The 14708-nt window shown below is 55.1% G+C and overlaps 3 protein-coding genes across 3 annotated transcripts; 2 read left to right on the top strand and 1 right to left on the bottom strand.

The window, feature by feature from the left end:
* Positions 1 to 3057: 3057 nt before the first annotated feature.
* LOC34622839 lies at positions 3058 to 3540 on the top strand. Its single transcript, XM_022735980.2, has one exon. The coding sequence runs from the start codon at positions 3058 to 3060 to the stop codon at positions 3538 to 3540; it is 483 nt and encodes a 160-aa protein (XP_022589100.1).
* Positions 3541 to 4417: 877 nt separating this feature from the next.
* On the bottom strand, positions 4418 to 10476 carry LOC34622840. Its single transcript, XM_026337082.1, has 8 exons — positions 10303 to 10476; positions 10017 to 10164; positions 8923 to 9866; positions 8453 to 8624; positions 5920 to 8022; positions 5275 to 5315; positions 4968 to 5004; positions 4418 to 4476 (listed from the first exon to the last, which is right to left on the bottom strand). Exons 1-8 carry the CDS (start codon positions 10474 to 10476, stop codon positions 4418 to 4420), a joined length of 3678 nt encoding a protein of 1225 aa, XP_026192867.1.
* A 1842-nt stretch (positions 10477 to 12318) lies between these two features.
* LOC34623226 lies at positions 12319 to 14459 on the top strand. Its single transcript, XM_026337081.1, has 4 exons — positions 12319 to 12607; positions 13036 to 13217; positions 13329 to 13377; positions 14119 to 14459. Exons 1-4 carry the CDS (start codon positions 12319 to 12321, stop codon positions 14457 to 14459), a joined length of 861 nt encoding a protein of 286 aa, XP_026192866.1.
* The last annotated feature ends 249 nt before the right edge of the window (positions 14460 to 14708 follow it).

The following is a 14708-nucleotide window of genomic DNA, read 5'->3' as shown; positions in this document are numbered from 1 at the left end:
TACGTACAGCTCCTGCTGCAGTGACCACGAGGCCCTGCGGGTTTCTGGTGTGGGGCCGCGGCCGTGCCAGCATCCCAGAGAGCCTGGCGGAATTCTCTCGGGAAAATGTGACAGAATTGCCGGAGCTTCAGTCTTGTAGGGGCATTTCACTCCAATTCAGGCGCCAGCGAGCTTCGGTTAGAAGACTGCTTGGTGTAGCTTGCTCGTTTCCAAAGCCCCGATGTTCCTTCGCCTCACACCCTACAGAGGATGCGATCAGGACGCCATGGCTGAACCAAAATACGCCAGCTGAATTTCTAAGACACCCGTTAGCTCTGAGCGCCGAGTGGCACGTGAACGACTTAGCTTCAGACCATTCAGTGCGAACAATGCACCACTCGGATTTAGCTCTTTTGCTATGCATGCAAAAGGGTCAATAGTCATTGTGATGGTAGTGCAGAAGGGTCAATAGTCATTGTGATGGTAGTGCAGAAGGGTCAATAGTCATTGTGACGGTAGTGCAAAAGGGTCAATAGTCATTGTGACGGTAGTGCAAAAGGGTCAATAGTCATTGTGATGGTAGTGCAAAAGGGTCAATAGTCATTGTGACGGTAGTGCAAAAGGGTCAATAGTCATTGTGATGGTAGTGCAAAAGGGTCAATAATCATTTTGACGGTAGTGCAAAAGGGTCAAGATGCCGCCATATCTCTACGGGTATTCGCATGAGGAGTTGTTGACCTGCAGTGTAGAGTTGATTGTATTCCCAAACATGCAGGGCATGGGCTAAACAACAAAGCTCGCTGACTCTCAGTGGGCAGTCGCCTTTGTGACTGCGTAGGACTCTGGATACGGCATTCATGTATGATAAACCCCTTGGGAGCACCTTTTGCAATACCTTCAAGAAGCCAATTTCTAAGAGGGCCCTTCCCATACTGCGGGAGGCAACACGTGTTGAATGTACAACTGTTTTCGCCCTTTCCTGGAGCATACGAAGCTCAGCAATGCTCCCATATGTCCGTATATCTGTTTGATCAGCGCTTTATGTGTTATCTCCCTTGGGCGTGTACTATTGTGGTGTTTCCCTCCTTGGTTGTGAACTTACCCAACAAATCTATCCAGGATTAGCTATTTTCACTTTCAGTTCAACAGGTCTATGCTTTTGGGCGACAAAGACTAGTCACCTTTCATGGGTAGGGCTTTTCTGCCGATGCCTCATCTTGTAACAAAATAGTCTTGGGGAAAACTCCTGTGGATGAATGATGAGGTAGTCAGCCAAGCTACGCTTGAACTCTTTCTTCTACGTTGGCTAAATCAAACCAAGCATTCGTAGTGAATGGACTACTTGGTTGCCCTGTCCATGTATCTTATTTAATACAGACTACTGTTTACTCGACACTAAATGACGCAGCGCTGTGTCCGTGCGCGCCAAGTGTCATGTGCTACTGACTGTGATTGTTCGAATCAGGCTGAAGGGCAGCTCTGCGCTCCTCTGCTGTCCCTGTCCCCTAAAATGGGGGATTCTGATGGGCGAGAAGGACGGAATTTCTTCTGGAGAGAACTCAATAGCCAACTATCAAGTTTGCTCTGGGCCGGAGTTAAATGTATCCCTTCTCACACCTTCGATTGAACATTACACTGTATGCTATGTGCGCCTGGGTGGCAATGCTCAAAGCCCTTGGGTGATGCTGCAACTTGGATCACAGTTGTTTCCCTCACGGCTGACGTCGTAAGGTTGTGAGGCAAGCACATGAAGAGGGTTGAGCTCTTTTAGAAAAACACTCGTCAGCTGCCTATCAATTTTTGAATTGAGTCCAGAGCTACATGCCACCGTACAAAAAGCTCGGGTCGAGCGCACCAGGAGGTAGAATGATGAAAGATGTCGACGCAGTTAGTTTCAGGCTTGAACGACCCCGAGATGCACTTTCGGTAGAATGCTAATATATGATTGGTAAAGTAATGAGCGGCTTTATTTAACATACTCAATTTTGTCTCGATGCACTCCTTGGTGCTCTCGAGGCAATTGATGAAACAAAAGGACACAGGCATTCGGTAGCATCTAAGCAAAGATGATGCACCTAATTGTGATATTTCAAGTGAAATCAACTGCGTTGTGGGTTTCAGATAACTGTTTGGTCATCTGTGTAAATATGCTATCTATTAACATCCCATTTTCATCGTGCTGGCGGAGCATTACACAGCGCCAATCAGCTCTCACTAGTAGCTTACGGCGATCAAATGAAATTTTTAAAAATCACTCTGCAAGCTACGTACACCAGTTCCAGTCCAGTTATGCTAGGTGACGAAGCATATTTGTCCTTAGCCAAGAGAGCGATACGCAGCGGGGACAATAGCTGCAATTCATGCGGGCAAAATCTACTAACTAGAGGCTTCGTGCTTGGGAGAGCTCTAAACAGAGAGCTTAAGCCTAGCATGAAGTATACATAGAACAAAATCCGATAGCAAACTTGCGGTCGTGTGCTGAAAAATCGATGCTTGGAGTGCATCCCTGCATGGCAGGTGCTTTGCAGATTTTGAATCCTTCTGCAAGATCTGGGGCCACAAAAAAAGGTAGTAAAATAATGAAGGGAGCCATGGAAATAATTGCCTTGAGTTCGTGCGAGTGTTATCTAGCTGCTCCCTGACCCATCGAAAGCCGCTTCGACGAATCAAAGAGTAGAACTAGTGCATTCCTTCACCACCGGATATTCTTCTCTTCTTAAGCAAAACTTTGAACATTTTTTGATTTCTTGTTGCTTCTTTTGCAGAACCTTCCGTTTGCATGAATTACCACTGCCCTGAAGCATTGCTGTTGCTATGGCTTGTGCAGGGCTCCATATGGCCATTTCCGATTTCGCTTTTCCTTGGTAGCCCGTATTCTTCTTCCTAGAAACTGGAAATCTGAATACTTATGCATTGGGAGACTATCTTTCAGAAGGCATAGTGTTTGCTCGGGAGGCGCAGCTTGCTTTCTTCCGAGCCTGTGTTTTTGTTGGCGTCCAGAAAGACCGGGTGAATGCGATAACAGAAACTCCTCACGGCGCTACTTAAATTAATAATTGTTCAAAGACGCTGAATATCATGGGAAACTCGTGCTGCTCGGTTGATGGGGAGGATAAGGCCGATATTACTGTGCAGCAGCTCGCCCTCGCAGGCTTAAAGGATGGGCCTCCAAAGAATTACGATGCGTGGTTAAATACATACAAGGAAGGAGGCAGCGTGGAGGTTTTGTTCCCTGACGGACAGCGCATAGTATGCAAGCTCACACTGGACTCAGCTAAGAAGGTCCTTACTCTCTGCTTCAAGGATAAAATGCGCCCTATTCCCTATAAGGACATCGACTCGTGGATTTACGGATCGTCTACACTCAAGCTGAACTCATCAGACGCTGCTCTGCTTAAAGATCCCAAAGTTGTGGGCTTTAGGCAACGAACGCCTGGTCGGGCCATCGCCGTCGCATTCAATGACGTCGACAGCGCCGTATCATTTGTTTGGTTTCTAGAGAGGGTAATAGAGGATTCCAGGGATGAACTAGACAAGACAAGTGACGTAATGGCAGAATAAGGACCTTTGTTGGCCCCATCACCTGCTATCTTCGAGGTCCACACCAGAGGTGCACGATGCCCGTCAATCAAGCTACGGAGCGCCCAATTACGTCTTCACCACGCACTTTGACAACGGCCGCGAAGAAATATGCGGATCCGCTAATTCGCCATGAACCATTCCTCGATATTACGCCCTGGAATCCATAAACGTATCTACATGCATCCGTTGATTGCGCTACAAAAACTCAATGATAGACATGCATGCTTCGAATTTTGCGGAAACACAAATACCCTCTATACAGGGAATCACATTAGAGTTATCAATGTTTTGGGCAGTTCTTGATGGTATGTGCTCGCATGAGCATATTTATGGAATCCAGGTCCGTTTTCCATTCATCGTAATCTAGTTTCATGCAACCTGCTTTTTGCTTTCGTGCTGAGCCGGAAGAAGAAACAATGTTAGCGCTGTGCTGCCTCCGAAGTGATCTGCACTCGGCAGGTGAGTGTTTGAGTGTGGTGCTGGTATTGCACACCTGCGGTGCCTTGGCCTGTTTTTTACGCATGTTTTCATAGTGTCAAGTATCCATTGCAGACGCATTTGGAAGAAGTCAACAATAATACAAAGACTGCTGCCGGTACTGACGCTGTGCATGTCACCCCATGGCCAGAAGTTCCACCTGCGGACTCTCCGCGCAGCGGAAACACGCTGTGCGTCCCCAGGCAGTACCCAAGAGTCCTTTAATCGCTATGTGTCTATTCTTCTGTACCAGAATGTTTTTTAGGCTTTAGGTGCTCGTAGAGCAGGGGGCGAGTGAGCCTTTCGGAGAGCCTATCTGTGGCCCGACACCCCGTAGTTCTAGAAATGACGAAACAGCAAGTCGAGCGAACAAACTTGATCAGTCAGTTGGCGCATCCAACAGAACACACGCAATGTAGATTTCGGCATAACCGCCGTCCCTGCGGCAGGCAAACACAGAGGTGCAGTAGGGGGGGGGTCTAACCCACGGCATTCTCAGGGCACAAACGTCCACGCAACGGCAGTAGCCCATCGCCACAAGCCCCGAAATCGCTCATTTACGCTCACTGCTGGTCATTCCGTAGACTCCATGTTTCGTGGGGGGCAACTTGGAAGAAGGCACCGCAAAGCAAGTCGGAATCCTCCCCTTGTACAGTCAGCACGAGGGGGCCTCCAGAGAGCACCACGCCGAACTGCAGGAAGGGGCAAGAGCAGCAAAGAACTATCCAACGGCTCCGCTAAGACAAATAGGCGAGAACGACGACGCAGGCAGGCAGCAGTAAAAATTCGCGCGTCCACGGCTCTCCACACAAAAGGCCGAGCAGAAGCCAACATGGAGAGCGAAAAAACAGCAGCAAGCCTTCTCACGATTTCCTTCTTCTGTGTGTTATCGGGGCCCTTAACAAATCCCGCTTTCAGGCGCAACTTGCATGAAACCAAACGCCGCCCTTGACGGACCACGGCGAGCTGAGGACAGAGGATTGCGCATCATTATACAGCGCAATAAAACGAGACGCTGAGCAACTGCCACGTTCGAAGCGCGCACATATGCGTTACGACGATTCAAAAGATTGTACAGATGTAGGAGCCAGCTACGCAGATGCCATGCCTGAGCACTTGTATGTACTGAGCATGTTTGCGTAGACACATGAATGTACGTGCACCGCGAGAGTGTTTTTTGAGGCACCGTCTGGACGAAAGAAGTTTGCCAGACAGAAGGATTCTCCACTGACTGACCTGCATAGCGTCCCCAGGTCCTATGCCCCTCCAAGAACACTCTTCTTGCCGAATGAGCGTTTCTGTGCAGCACACCCGCAACGCGCATCTCACCAGGAGACACTGCACTGGCCGCAAGGGCTTGTGAACAACAGCGATGTCTCCCAGTTCATCGTTCGCAGGAAGCCGCTAAGACTCGTGGGGCAAGAAGAAGAAATGACTTACTCCCATCGAGCTTAGGCCTCTCAGCGCTGCCTGATGGCTGCTCAGGAGTCGTATCTCGGCTGCGTGAACCCTCGGACGGTGACAGCTGCGGAGAGGCACTTTCCCCCGTAGCAACTTGGTCGCTGCGGATTGATTTGCTGCTTGGGCTGCTGTTGCTGGAAGGCTCCTCGACGGCAATCCTCTGGCTGTCCGCGCGCGTCGAAGGGAGCGATTTACGTGTCTTGTTACCCCCCTTTTTCTTCTCCTCCTTCTTCTTGAGGAAGGCCTTTCCTTTGAGGAGGTCCTTTCCCTTGCGAGCCTTGCCGCTCTTCCTGGAATTCCCCCTCTCCTGCCTCGAAAAGCTGTCTTCTCGCCGCGCCCTCTGCTTCGGCCGGATGCGGGGGGAGCTGCTGCTTCCAGCAGCGGAGCCCAGAGAGGCCTTGCTGCTTTTTCTCTTCCTGCTGCTCTCTGCCGCCTTCTCCACAGCCTTCAGGCCGTGTTGGCGCTGCTGTTGCTGATCCTCGAGCGCGAGGGCTGCTTTTGCCTCCTTCGAGGCAACGACCAGTTGCTGCTGCTTGAGCATTCTTCGAATCAGCTTCTCTGGATCCGCTGTGTGCAGCGCAGCGTCGGGCAAGGCGCCGACGTCCCTCGCTTGGAGATACAGATCCAGAATGTTGCTGCAGCGCACAACCTCCACCATGCCTCGCCAGTCGTAGTCTATCCTCTCCCCCATCCAGCCCAGCAGGGGTTTGAGACGCGTCCTCTGGGGGTAGCGTCGTAGGGGAGTTGGAGCCAACTGGGGAGGCGAACTGCGATCCAGCTGCGTCGGAGGAACTCCCCGACGCGTCCTCGTTGACGCCCCCCGTGTGTTTCTGAGAGACTGCCGCGGCTTCGCCCTCTCCGGCGAGGTTTGGATGCCTCTCTGCACGCTGCGAACAGGAGACACTGCGACTTCCACGAGCTGCTGCTGGGCCCCTCCAGCGCGTGGCGTTGAAACTGTCTCCCCAACCTCCTCCGAAGCTGCCACTGCAGCGGCTGCATCAGAGGCATGCGGAGGCTGCGGTGGAATCACGAGGGCCCCAGTGTCTAGACGGCGAGCTGCGCCACCGGGCGAAGTCACTGATCCCGTCTGATATCCCCTCCCGTCGGTGTCTTCTGTGGATACCGCAGTGTCGGCTGGATTCTCTTCGTCCCGCGCAGCCTCGAGCGCAGGCTGAGACGCTTCCTTCTGCGCGCTCAACTGCTGCTGATCGCGATCCCCTTCTGCATCCCGATCCCCCTCCTCGAGCTGCCCCTGCTGCAGCTGCTGCGGAGGAGTCTGCGCCTCGGCGTCGGATCGCCACGCCTCCTCAGCTGCAGCATCCAACTGTGGGACCCCATCGTCGTCAGCCTCTCTCCATTCCTCGAAGACGCCGAGCGTCTGACTTGCATCGGGAGGCGTGAGAGATTCTGCTGCAGGAGAAGGAGCGCTTTGGGCTGCAAGATCCTCCAATCGACTTGTAGCCGCTCCGGGAGGCAACACGCCAGTAGAAAGAGGGCCTTGAGGCTTGTTGTCGAGCAAGTTGACATGCGCCGCAGACTCGAGGCTGTCTCCGCCTGTCTCCGCTTGCGCCTTTCCCCTTCTTTCGCTCGGCAAGAACACAACAGCGCCTTCGGCGGGATCCCCCGCCGCGGCAGCAGTCACGCCGCTTCGCCGGATGCATGCAGTCGCTTCGAAGTGGGGGGGGGGCCCCTTAGCTGCCCCACTTGTCACCACGGCACTTGTATCGAGAGATTCGTCGCTATCCGAAACAGCGGGGAGGGTCCCCCTTTGCCTGCGCCTTCTTGCTTCTTCTGGATGCGTGCGATGGCGAAGCTCCTGTCGCTCCTGTCGCTGCTGTCGCACACTTTGTGGGGTGCCCTCATACGACACTGCGCCGTCGGAAGACGCAGCCTCCGTCTCGGCGGAGTCTCCTGTCTCCTGCTGCTGAGGCAGCCGCTGCTGCGGGGAGTCTCTATGCCCAGAGGACTGGAAGGGCAAGGCCAAGGAGGGGAGGGGGCCCCCTCCTGCTTCCCAGCGTTGAGCGGGGTGTCGATACAGCCTGGACCTGCGGCTCTTCGGGGGAGGCGGCAAGCCGCGAGTTGAACGCCGTTCGTCCTCCAGGAGAGCTGCCCTGCTTATGCTCCTTGATTCTGGCTCTGCTCCTGCAGCAGCCTCTTGCGCTCGACTCGGTAAAACAGACACTTCGCGTTCGCCAGCTGCTGCTGCCCGCCTTGCAAACAGTCGGCTGCGACGCCGAGACCTCATAAAAACTTCGGTGTCAGACGCATGCAGAGGCGAAAAATGCGCAGCAGCTGGCGCGGCGGTAACAACAGCTCGGCGGGCTGTTTGGGGAGATCTAATGGCCTCTGGCAGACGGCAGGGCCCTAGCAGAGCTTCTGGTGGAGGCAGAAAGAAAAGCGCAGCAGCAGCACAGCAGCAGAAAACGCACAGAAACGGATACACTTCGAGCGCAACTCTCTCAAGGGTGCTATGTGTGATCGGTGGGGACGGCAGACTCCCTGTTGCCTCTACAATACACAGACCTGTCGATGCATATACATATGTATATAAATCTATACAATGTGTATATTTATAGGTATGTACTTATACATATATATATGTACGTATGTGTATACATATATATGCATGTGTGGGTGGGTGTTTACGTGTATGTGCCAGAAAGGCCTCAAAAACATGCATCCAGAAAAAAAGCTCTATGGAGGAGACACATTCCGCCCGGAAAAGGGGCACGGATCACGATCCATGGGGCCCCCACGCACGTAGACGCGTCACAAACACATGCGCATGGTGAAGTGAAGTGAAGTGAGGTGAAGAAGTGAGGGGGGGAGGGGGGGAAGAGTTTTAGCGCAAGGGAGCTCCCGACTGGTCACCGGAGTACTTCCACCGCAGAACGGCACTTCCCTCGAGAGTGCATAATGACAGCAACTGCTAATTTTCCCATACTCCGCATACCTTCCGCCTCCCTTCGTGATTGTCTGGAGGACGCCTCCAGCTGCCTTCGGCGGAATTCTTTAAAGAGGTCGAAAGGGCGCCTGAGATGGGGAGCTCCCAAGGGAGGAGGCGTTCGCTCTTGCACTTCCACGAGTTGCGGCTGCACAGGAAGCCCTAGGGGTGGAGCCAAGGACTGAGAATTTCACCGCATTCCAGAGACACACGAGCAGAAAAGTGCTTGCATTCAGATCCAAGCGAGCGGCAAGCAAGAACACCCGGTTGCACGAATAGAAATCACTTTAAATGTTGCATGCAGTCATTCGAAAAAAAGGCGAAAGGGGAGTGCAGGCCGCCTCGAGGCGGCCTGCTCAGAAGGTGTACAGACACCGCAGATGAAGCGGCATGCCGTCGCCGCTCCATCTGCCCCTTCCCCCCCCTTTTGCTTTTTCCCAACAGAGCTGATATATACATATATATGCGCGCAGCCTCACCAGTTCGACCTCCTGAAGAAGCCCCCCATCCATTGCATTACCACTTTCCCGTGTGGCGTTTCTTCTATTCGCATGCAGCGCAGCAGCAGCCGCTGCCGCAGCGGCAGCCCCCGCCGCAGCGGCCAGCGAGACAGCAACCCCACCGGCAACACCACCCGCGAAAAATTGCGACGCCTTTTCTCTGTGCCGATCCACAGCAGCCGCAGCAGCTGCAACAGCAGCTGCTCCAGCTGCTGATGCTGCTGCTGCAGAAGACTCTGAATCACGAGAAGGAGAGAGCGCAGCGAGCAAGCGACGAGCTTCCTCGACACGCTGTCTCCTGTAGGCTGGAAGATCACATCTCCGCATCTCCTCTTCGCTACTGCCGTCCCCCCCTCCCCCCCCCAAACTTCTCCCCGATTGCTGATGCTCTACAAAAGTGGCTGTCTGCAATGCCTCACGTCCAGGAGGAACCTCTTGTCGCTGACGCTGCTGCTGCTGCTGCTGCTGCTGCTGCGAATGCTGCTGGGGATGAGAGCCCTTTCTCCTGAGTATTCGTTCTGCAAGCTCCGCACTGTTCGGCGTCAAACCCAGCTGCCAGCCTATTGCCTCCTTCCATAGTGCCCAACCGTCGCTGTCAAGCGACACGTCGTGGAAGGATCTCTCCCCTCCGAGAGGCAGGCGAAGTCGAGGAGGCCGTAAAGCAGCTGCCTCTGAAGACGCAGCTGCATTGTTTCCCTCCGAAATCGCTGCTTCTGCTGCTGCTGCTGCTGTTGTTGTTGTCTGGGATGCATCCGAAGTAAGACCACCAGCAGCGACTGCGCCTGTCGATTCCCCCCTGGAGGCGACAGCTCTCCGTGCAGAAAGAGATCGCGGCGAAGCGCTATCGAGCGGAAAGTACTGCCTCCCTACATGCGATTGCAAGAGGCTTCCTGCGTCTGCAGCAGCAGAAGGATCTGCAGGTGCTCCATTTTCCCCCCCAGCACTGCGAGAAGCCTCCGCAGCAGCAGCAGCAGCAGCTGCTGCTGCTGGCAGGGGGCCTGCTGAGTCGTAGTGCCCTCGAAAATCGCTGCGGAAGCTGCCACTGTGCAGATCGAGCTGCTGCTGCTGGCGACTTGTGGAGGTAGGTGTCGCTACAATTGGGGAAGGGGTGACGTTCTTTCCCAGGTTTGAGGCGCTATCCGCAGACTTCCATCGCACTGTCGCTCGTGGAGAGGCGTCTTTTTGCTGCTGCTGCCGGAGTGGTTGGTACTGATGCTGCTGATGCTGATGATGCTGCAAATACAGACTCTGTTGCTGCTGCTGCAGGCGTTGCTGTTGCCGCTGCAGACGGTGAATCTGCTGCAGCGCTTGCTGCTGGTCGTGCAGCAGCTGCTGCTCGTGTCGCAGCTGTTGCACTGCCTGCTGCAGCCTGAGCCGCTCATCTCTCAGCACAAGCTCTCTCAGACTTTCTGCCGTCTGAACGCCTCCCCGTCTTTCCGATTCTTCCTCCTGGAGCAGCTGCTGCTGCCGCAGCAGGAGCTGCTCGGCGAGGGGACGCAAAAAGCTGCCCCCTAGGAGATCTGCCTGAGGCATCGCTGGGTGCTGAGGAGACTCATGAGGCGGGAGTGTGGCATGCGAAGCTGCGGTGCAGCGTTTTGCCCTGCGGCACAGGCGCGCAGATTCCTTAAAGGATGATGAGATGACAGGATGATGAGATGACAGACAGTCAGTCAGACGGTCAGTCAGACGGTCAGTCAGACAGTCAGTCAGACAGTCAGTCAGTCCCCCTGCTCCTGCTCGTCGTCGTTCTCGCTTGGACGGGCATGGCGCGCAGCTGCTGCTGCCCCCCTAATAATAATGGAGCGCTGATGAGAGCTACTGGTCGCTACAAAAAGCAAAAAGATTGAATATTGCACGAGAGAGGCGTCGGCAGACAGAGGGGGCCCTTCCGTCCGCGTTCCGACCGCTACCCCAGCAGCAGTCGCTACTAATGAGAGGAGCTCTCCCTCCTCCCTCGAGACAGCGAAACAATCCAACACGGCCTAAGAAATGCGAAAGATCGGAGACAGAAAAAAGCCCTTTTCGCCGCTGCTACCACTGTCACTCGTTGTGTGGTTCCTCTCTACTGCGCTGCTGCCGTCGCGCCTGCAACTGCTGCAGCGGCAGCTGCGAGATCTGCTGCAATCTGTAGAGAGAGGTAAGAGGGCGTCTTACCCGCAGTCGCGCTCTCCTCTCAAGGCTGCCTCGTAAATATGTTTTAATGCCATGTGCGAGGGTGTATCTATCATGCCTTGCAAAGCTTCCGCTGCGCCTCCAGCAGCAGCAGCAAAGCGCAAGCTGCAGGGTCTGCTGCTGCTGCTGCTGCTGCTGCTGCTGTGGCGGCAGCGGTGCAACAGCGTGCAGCATGCAGCTGCAAAATTTCATTGAAGGGGCCCTCCCTCCTTCTTTCCTGCGCCTTTGGGGGCCCTCCGTTCACTGGATTACACAACCAGAAGGAGTCTTAGCTGTGGCTGCTAGCAGCTAGTCTCGCATTTCCCGCCTCTCTTGCATGCCGCACTTCGAGCTAACAAGGAAAGAAACTTTGCGTCTCTTTTTCTGTGTCTAGGGGGGGCTAATTGTGCCTGGGGGTGTTTCAGCGCATGTATGTATAGATATGTATATATGAATGCATATGAGCATGTATATGAGCATGTATATGCGTATGAGTATGTGTGTGCAGGTGTTTTTTATGTATTCGTGCGGGTGTGTGTTGAACCTGTAACGCTACTGCCTGCCAATATATTTAATAACCCTTCTGTTTCATCGACTGGACGGTGCTTTGGGAGTCAGCTGCGCATGAAAGGATCCTTGTTTCTCCTGCGGAGTGTGGGTAGATACCTTTCTCTGTACATCTTTCTTACACACAGACACACAGACACACACACACACACACAAGGGCGGCACGGCATCCCTTGTACTCCCGATCTCTCTTTCTCCTTCTCTCTCTCTCATGCTCCACATACATACCCAGATTAGCGGGGAACTCCCCCCCTGAGCCTCTCTCGCAACTTCTGGAGGGGAGGCAAGCCTCGCTTCTGCGTGTTTATCTGCACTGGAAATCCACGAGCGAAAAGCTGCAGTTCACCGCAGCAGCAGCACCGCCCCTCCTCACCTCCCTTTCTTCTACTGCATTCCAGCAAAAAAGAGAAAGCACAACAACAAAAACAGCCACAACAGCAACAACCCTTCCCCCTTCTGCGCGTTTCACGAGTGCTCCCCTCTCAAAGGCGTGTTGCAGTAGCGCCTGTTACTCCTCCGACGTCTCCATCGCTGCGCTTCCCCCCTTCCTCCCTCAGGAAGTCTGCATTCTACTAAACAGAAACGGCCGACTCTTCTCACTTCCGAGTTTTTCTGGCTGCGTTTTGCCGGACGGAAAGCTGCGTACCCTCTGAAACAATGCAGCCACCCCCCGGTACACCCCGTTGTCTAGAAGCCTCAGCTGCTGCTGCCCTCTCGAGCACAAAGTCGACGCAGCAGCGCCGACAGCCTGGCTTGCCAACTCCCCACAGACCTTCTGACCAACCCACAGCAGCTCCGGGAGAGACGCCTTCAGACTTCGTCCCTGCCTGTCGCACTCTCTGCGCAGTGGCGAATGTTCAAGCTGTACAGACAGGTCCAACTGCTGCAGCCGTTCTCCCCAACGGGCATGACAGGTCGATCCTCTGCGTGGATGTACACCCCTCAAGTGAGGCTTCTTCCCCCCACCCCCGCTCCACCCGTCCTGACGCTTTGTGCCTTCTTCTCTCGTGATCTTTTTTCCTCCTACCCTCCTCCCTCCTCTCCCCAGTGCTTCGCGAGGCGCTTTTCTTGAGGCGGGGAGAAGAAGAAGAGGGATTCTCCCGTAGCTAGCTGTCTTTGAGGGCTGGGGGTACAGCGCCTTTTTTGCTGTTTTTAAGCTTTTTGCATCCTCCTCTGGCTCTTGAGGATTCGTCTTTTTTGCGTGCTTGTGTGTGTTGTATGCTGTTTTTTTGTATGCTGTTTTTTTGTCTGCTGTTTTTTTGTTCCCGGTTTTTGTCTGCTGTTTTTTTGTCTGCTGTTTTTTTGTTCCCGGTTTTTGTATGCTGTATTTTTGTGTGCTGTTTTTTGTCTGCTGTGTGTCTGTGTATCTCTCAGAAAAGTACTGCGCTACGGGCAGCGCAGACGGGGGGATCCGTGTGTTTGCTCTTCCGGGGGGGGAAGCGGAGGGGTCGCTTGTGTGTGAGCTGTACGGTGCCTCGGGTGGTCACTCTGACTGGGTGACGTCGTGTGCGTATTGCGAGGACGGTCAGTTGCTTTCGGGAGGCATGGACGGGAAGGTTTGTTTGTGGCAGCAGAAGGCAAGCGCTCGCACGAGCCCTTGCGCTGTCTCCTCCCGGGGAGTCGCCTCGAGGAAAGCACTTTTTCTCACTCGCGCAGCCTCCTCCCAGGAGCAGCCGACCACACCTGCTGCTGCTACTGCTGCTGCTGCTGCTGCCTTGAAGAACCCCTACCCCGCTTGCCTTCCCGAAGCAACGGCAGTCTGCAAAGCGAGCACAAACCCTGCGCGCTGCTGCAAGGAACTTGCTCCTGGGCATCTTGCAGGTGTAAGCCAGGTGCTTGTTCGCGGCATGCGTGGTGCCTCTTGCGGCTACGATGGCACGCTTCGTCTGTGGAGTCTCGTCAGGGGAAGGCAGCTGCTCGAGCTTCCCGCAGTGGATGTGGGGGAGCCGGGTGCTCTAGGGGCCCTCTCCCCGTTGCTCCAGGTTGTGTGGCTGAACGCCTTCGCCGCTGCTGGCAGCAAGAAGGGGGCGATCACTGCGTGGGATCTCAACGCGGGGGAAATCGTTGCGCAGACTCCCTCCGCCCACAGGGGAGCCGTTGGGGATCTTCAGCTGCTCCTGCCCCTCGCGGCGAGAAGGGAAGAAGCGCCGATCAGCGGCTGCGGGGGAGGCTTTGTTCCGCTTCTGGCTTCCGGCGGGAGGGCAGATGGACGGCTATGCGTGTTCGATCTGCGGTGTCTCCCCTCCCCCGTGTCTTCGGCGCAAGCGCATGCTGCCTCGATCAACACTCTCCTGCCCCTCGGAGGGGGAGGCGGTGCTCTGGCTGCTTCCACGCTCTGCACTCTGGGAGCCGATGGGTGCTGCAAGCTGTGGGACCTTCGGTGCGTCAAGGCAGCGAAGAACGGGGGGCGCAGGGGCCCCCCTTCGGGAGGGGGGGCCCCTTCGGACTGCTGCCGCCCGGTGGCATCCGTCAATGCAGGGAGGGGGGGCCTCCTCTGTGGGGCCCCCCTGGATGACTGCGCGGGCCTCGTTTGTGCAGGTGCAGCAGACGGGGCCCTCTACCTGCTCGACATGATGGCTGGCCAGCGGGGTGTACAGGGAGGGGGCCCCCTTTCCCGCCAGCGGGTGCCTTCGGGGGCAGCTGCATGCTGGGGGTACGGGTGCAGCAGTCGGGGAGCTGTGCAGACTGTGAGAACGGTCGAGAAAATGCCGTCTGAAGGCGGCGACGGAATAGCCACTACGTCGGCTATTCTTGCGGGGGGGGATGATGGTCACCTTGCATGTCTTGAGCTCGGCTGATTTGGAGGGGTACTGCACCCCAGACATAAAGGCACCTAAGAAGGCTATATGTACGCGGGGGGAGAGGGAGGGGGGGGAACCCCTTAGCCCCCCTTCCCCCTCCACTTCTCCTCCCCCTCTGTTGGGCTCGTGGGTGTTTTATCTTTAGGAGTCTAGATGGGCGCATAAAAAGCGCAGCGTACGGAAGAGCTGTAGAGGTTTCCCTGCCACTACCAAAGAATGTAGAGTGAGCGCCTAAATAAGACTTTT

The sequence above is a fragment of the Cyclospora cayetanensis genome, unplaced genomic scaffold (assembly GCF_002999335.1).
Source record: "Cyclospora cayetanensis isolate NF1_C8 unplaced genomic scaffold, CcayRef3 CcayRef3_contig_163, whole genome shotgun sequence".
NCBI classification, from domain to species: Eukaryota; Apicomplexa; class Conoidasida; order Eucoccidiorida; family Eimeriidae; genus Cyclospora; species Cyclospora cayetanensis.
Note: the sequence above shows the minus strand (reverse complement) of the source record. Positions and strands in the feature narration are given on the sequence as shown.

What these genes read in the sequence shown, in the direction of transcription:
- LOC34622839 (XM_022735980.2), top strand. Translation starts at nt 3,058, where the DNA reads ATGGGAAACTCGTGCTGCTCGGTTGATGGGGAGGATAAGGCCGATATT.
- LOC34622840 (XM_026337082.1), bottom strand. Translation starts at nt 10,476, where the DNA reads ATGCCTCAGGCAGATCTCCTAGGGGGCAGCTTTTTGCGTCCCCTCGCC. An exon ending in ATCACGAAGGGAGGCGGAAG is followed by an intron (nt 8,023 to 8,452) that starts GTATGCGGAGTA and finishes ATGCATCGACAG; the next exon opens with GTCTGTGTATTGTAGAGGCA. An exon ending in GACCTGGGGACGCTATGCAG is followed by an intron (nt 5,005 to 5,274) that starts GTCAGTCAGTGG and finishes CTCTGTCCTCAG; the next exon opens with CTCGCCGTGGTCCGTCAAGG.
- LOC34623226 (XM_026337081.1), top strand. Translation starts at nt 12,319, where the DNA reads ATGCAGCCACCCCCCGGTACACCCCGTTGTCTAGAAGCCTCAGCTGCT. An exon ending in CGTGGATGTACACCCCTCAA is followed by an intron (nt 12,608 to 13,035) that starts GTGAGGCTTCTT and finishes TGTATCTCTCAG; the next exon opens with AAAAGTACTGCGCTACGGGC. An exon ending in TGCTGCTGCTGCTGCTGCCT is followed by an intron (nt 13,378 to 14,118) that starts TGAAGAACCCCT and finishes ACTGCTGCCGCC; the next exon opens with CGGTGGCATCCGTCAATGCA.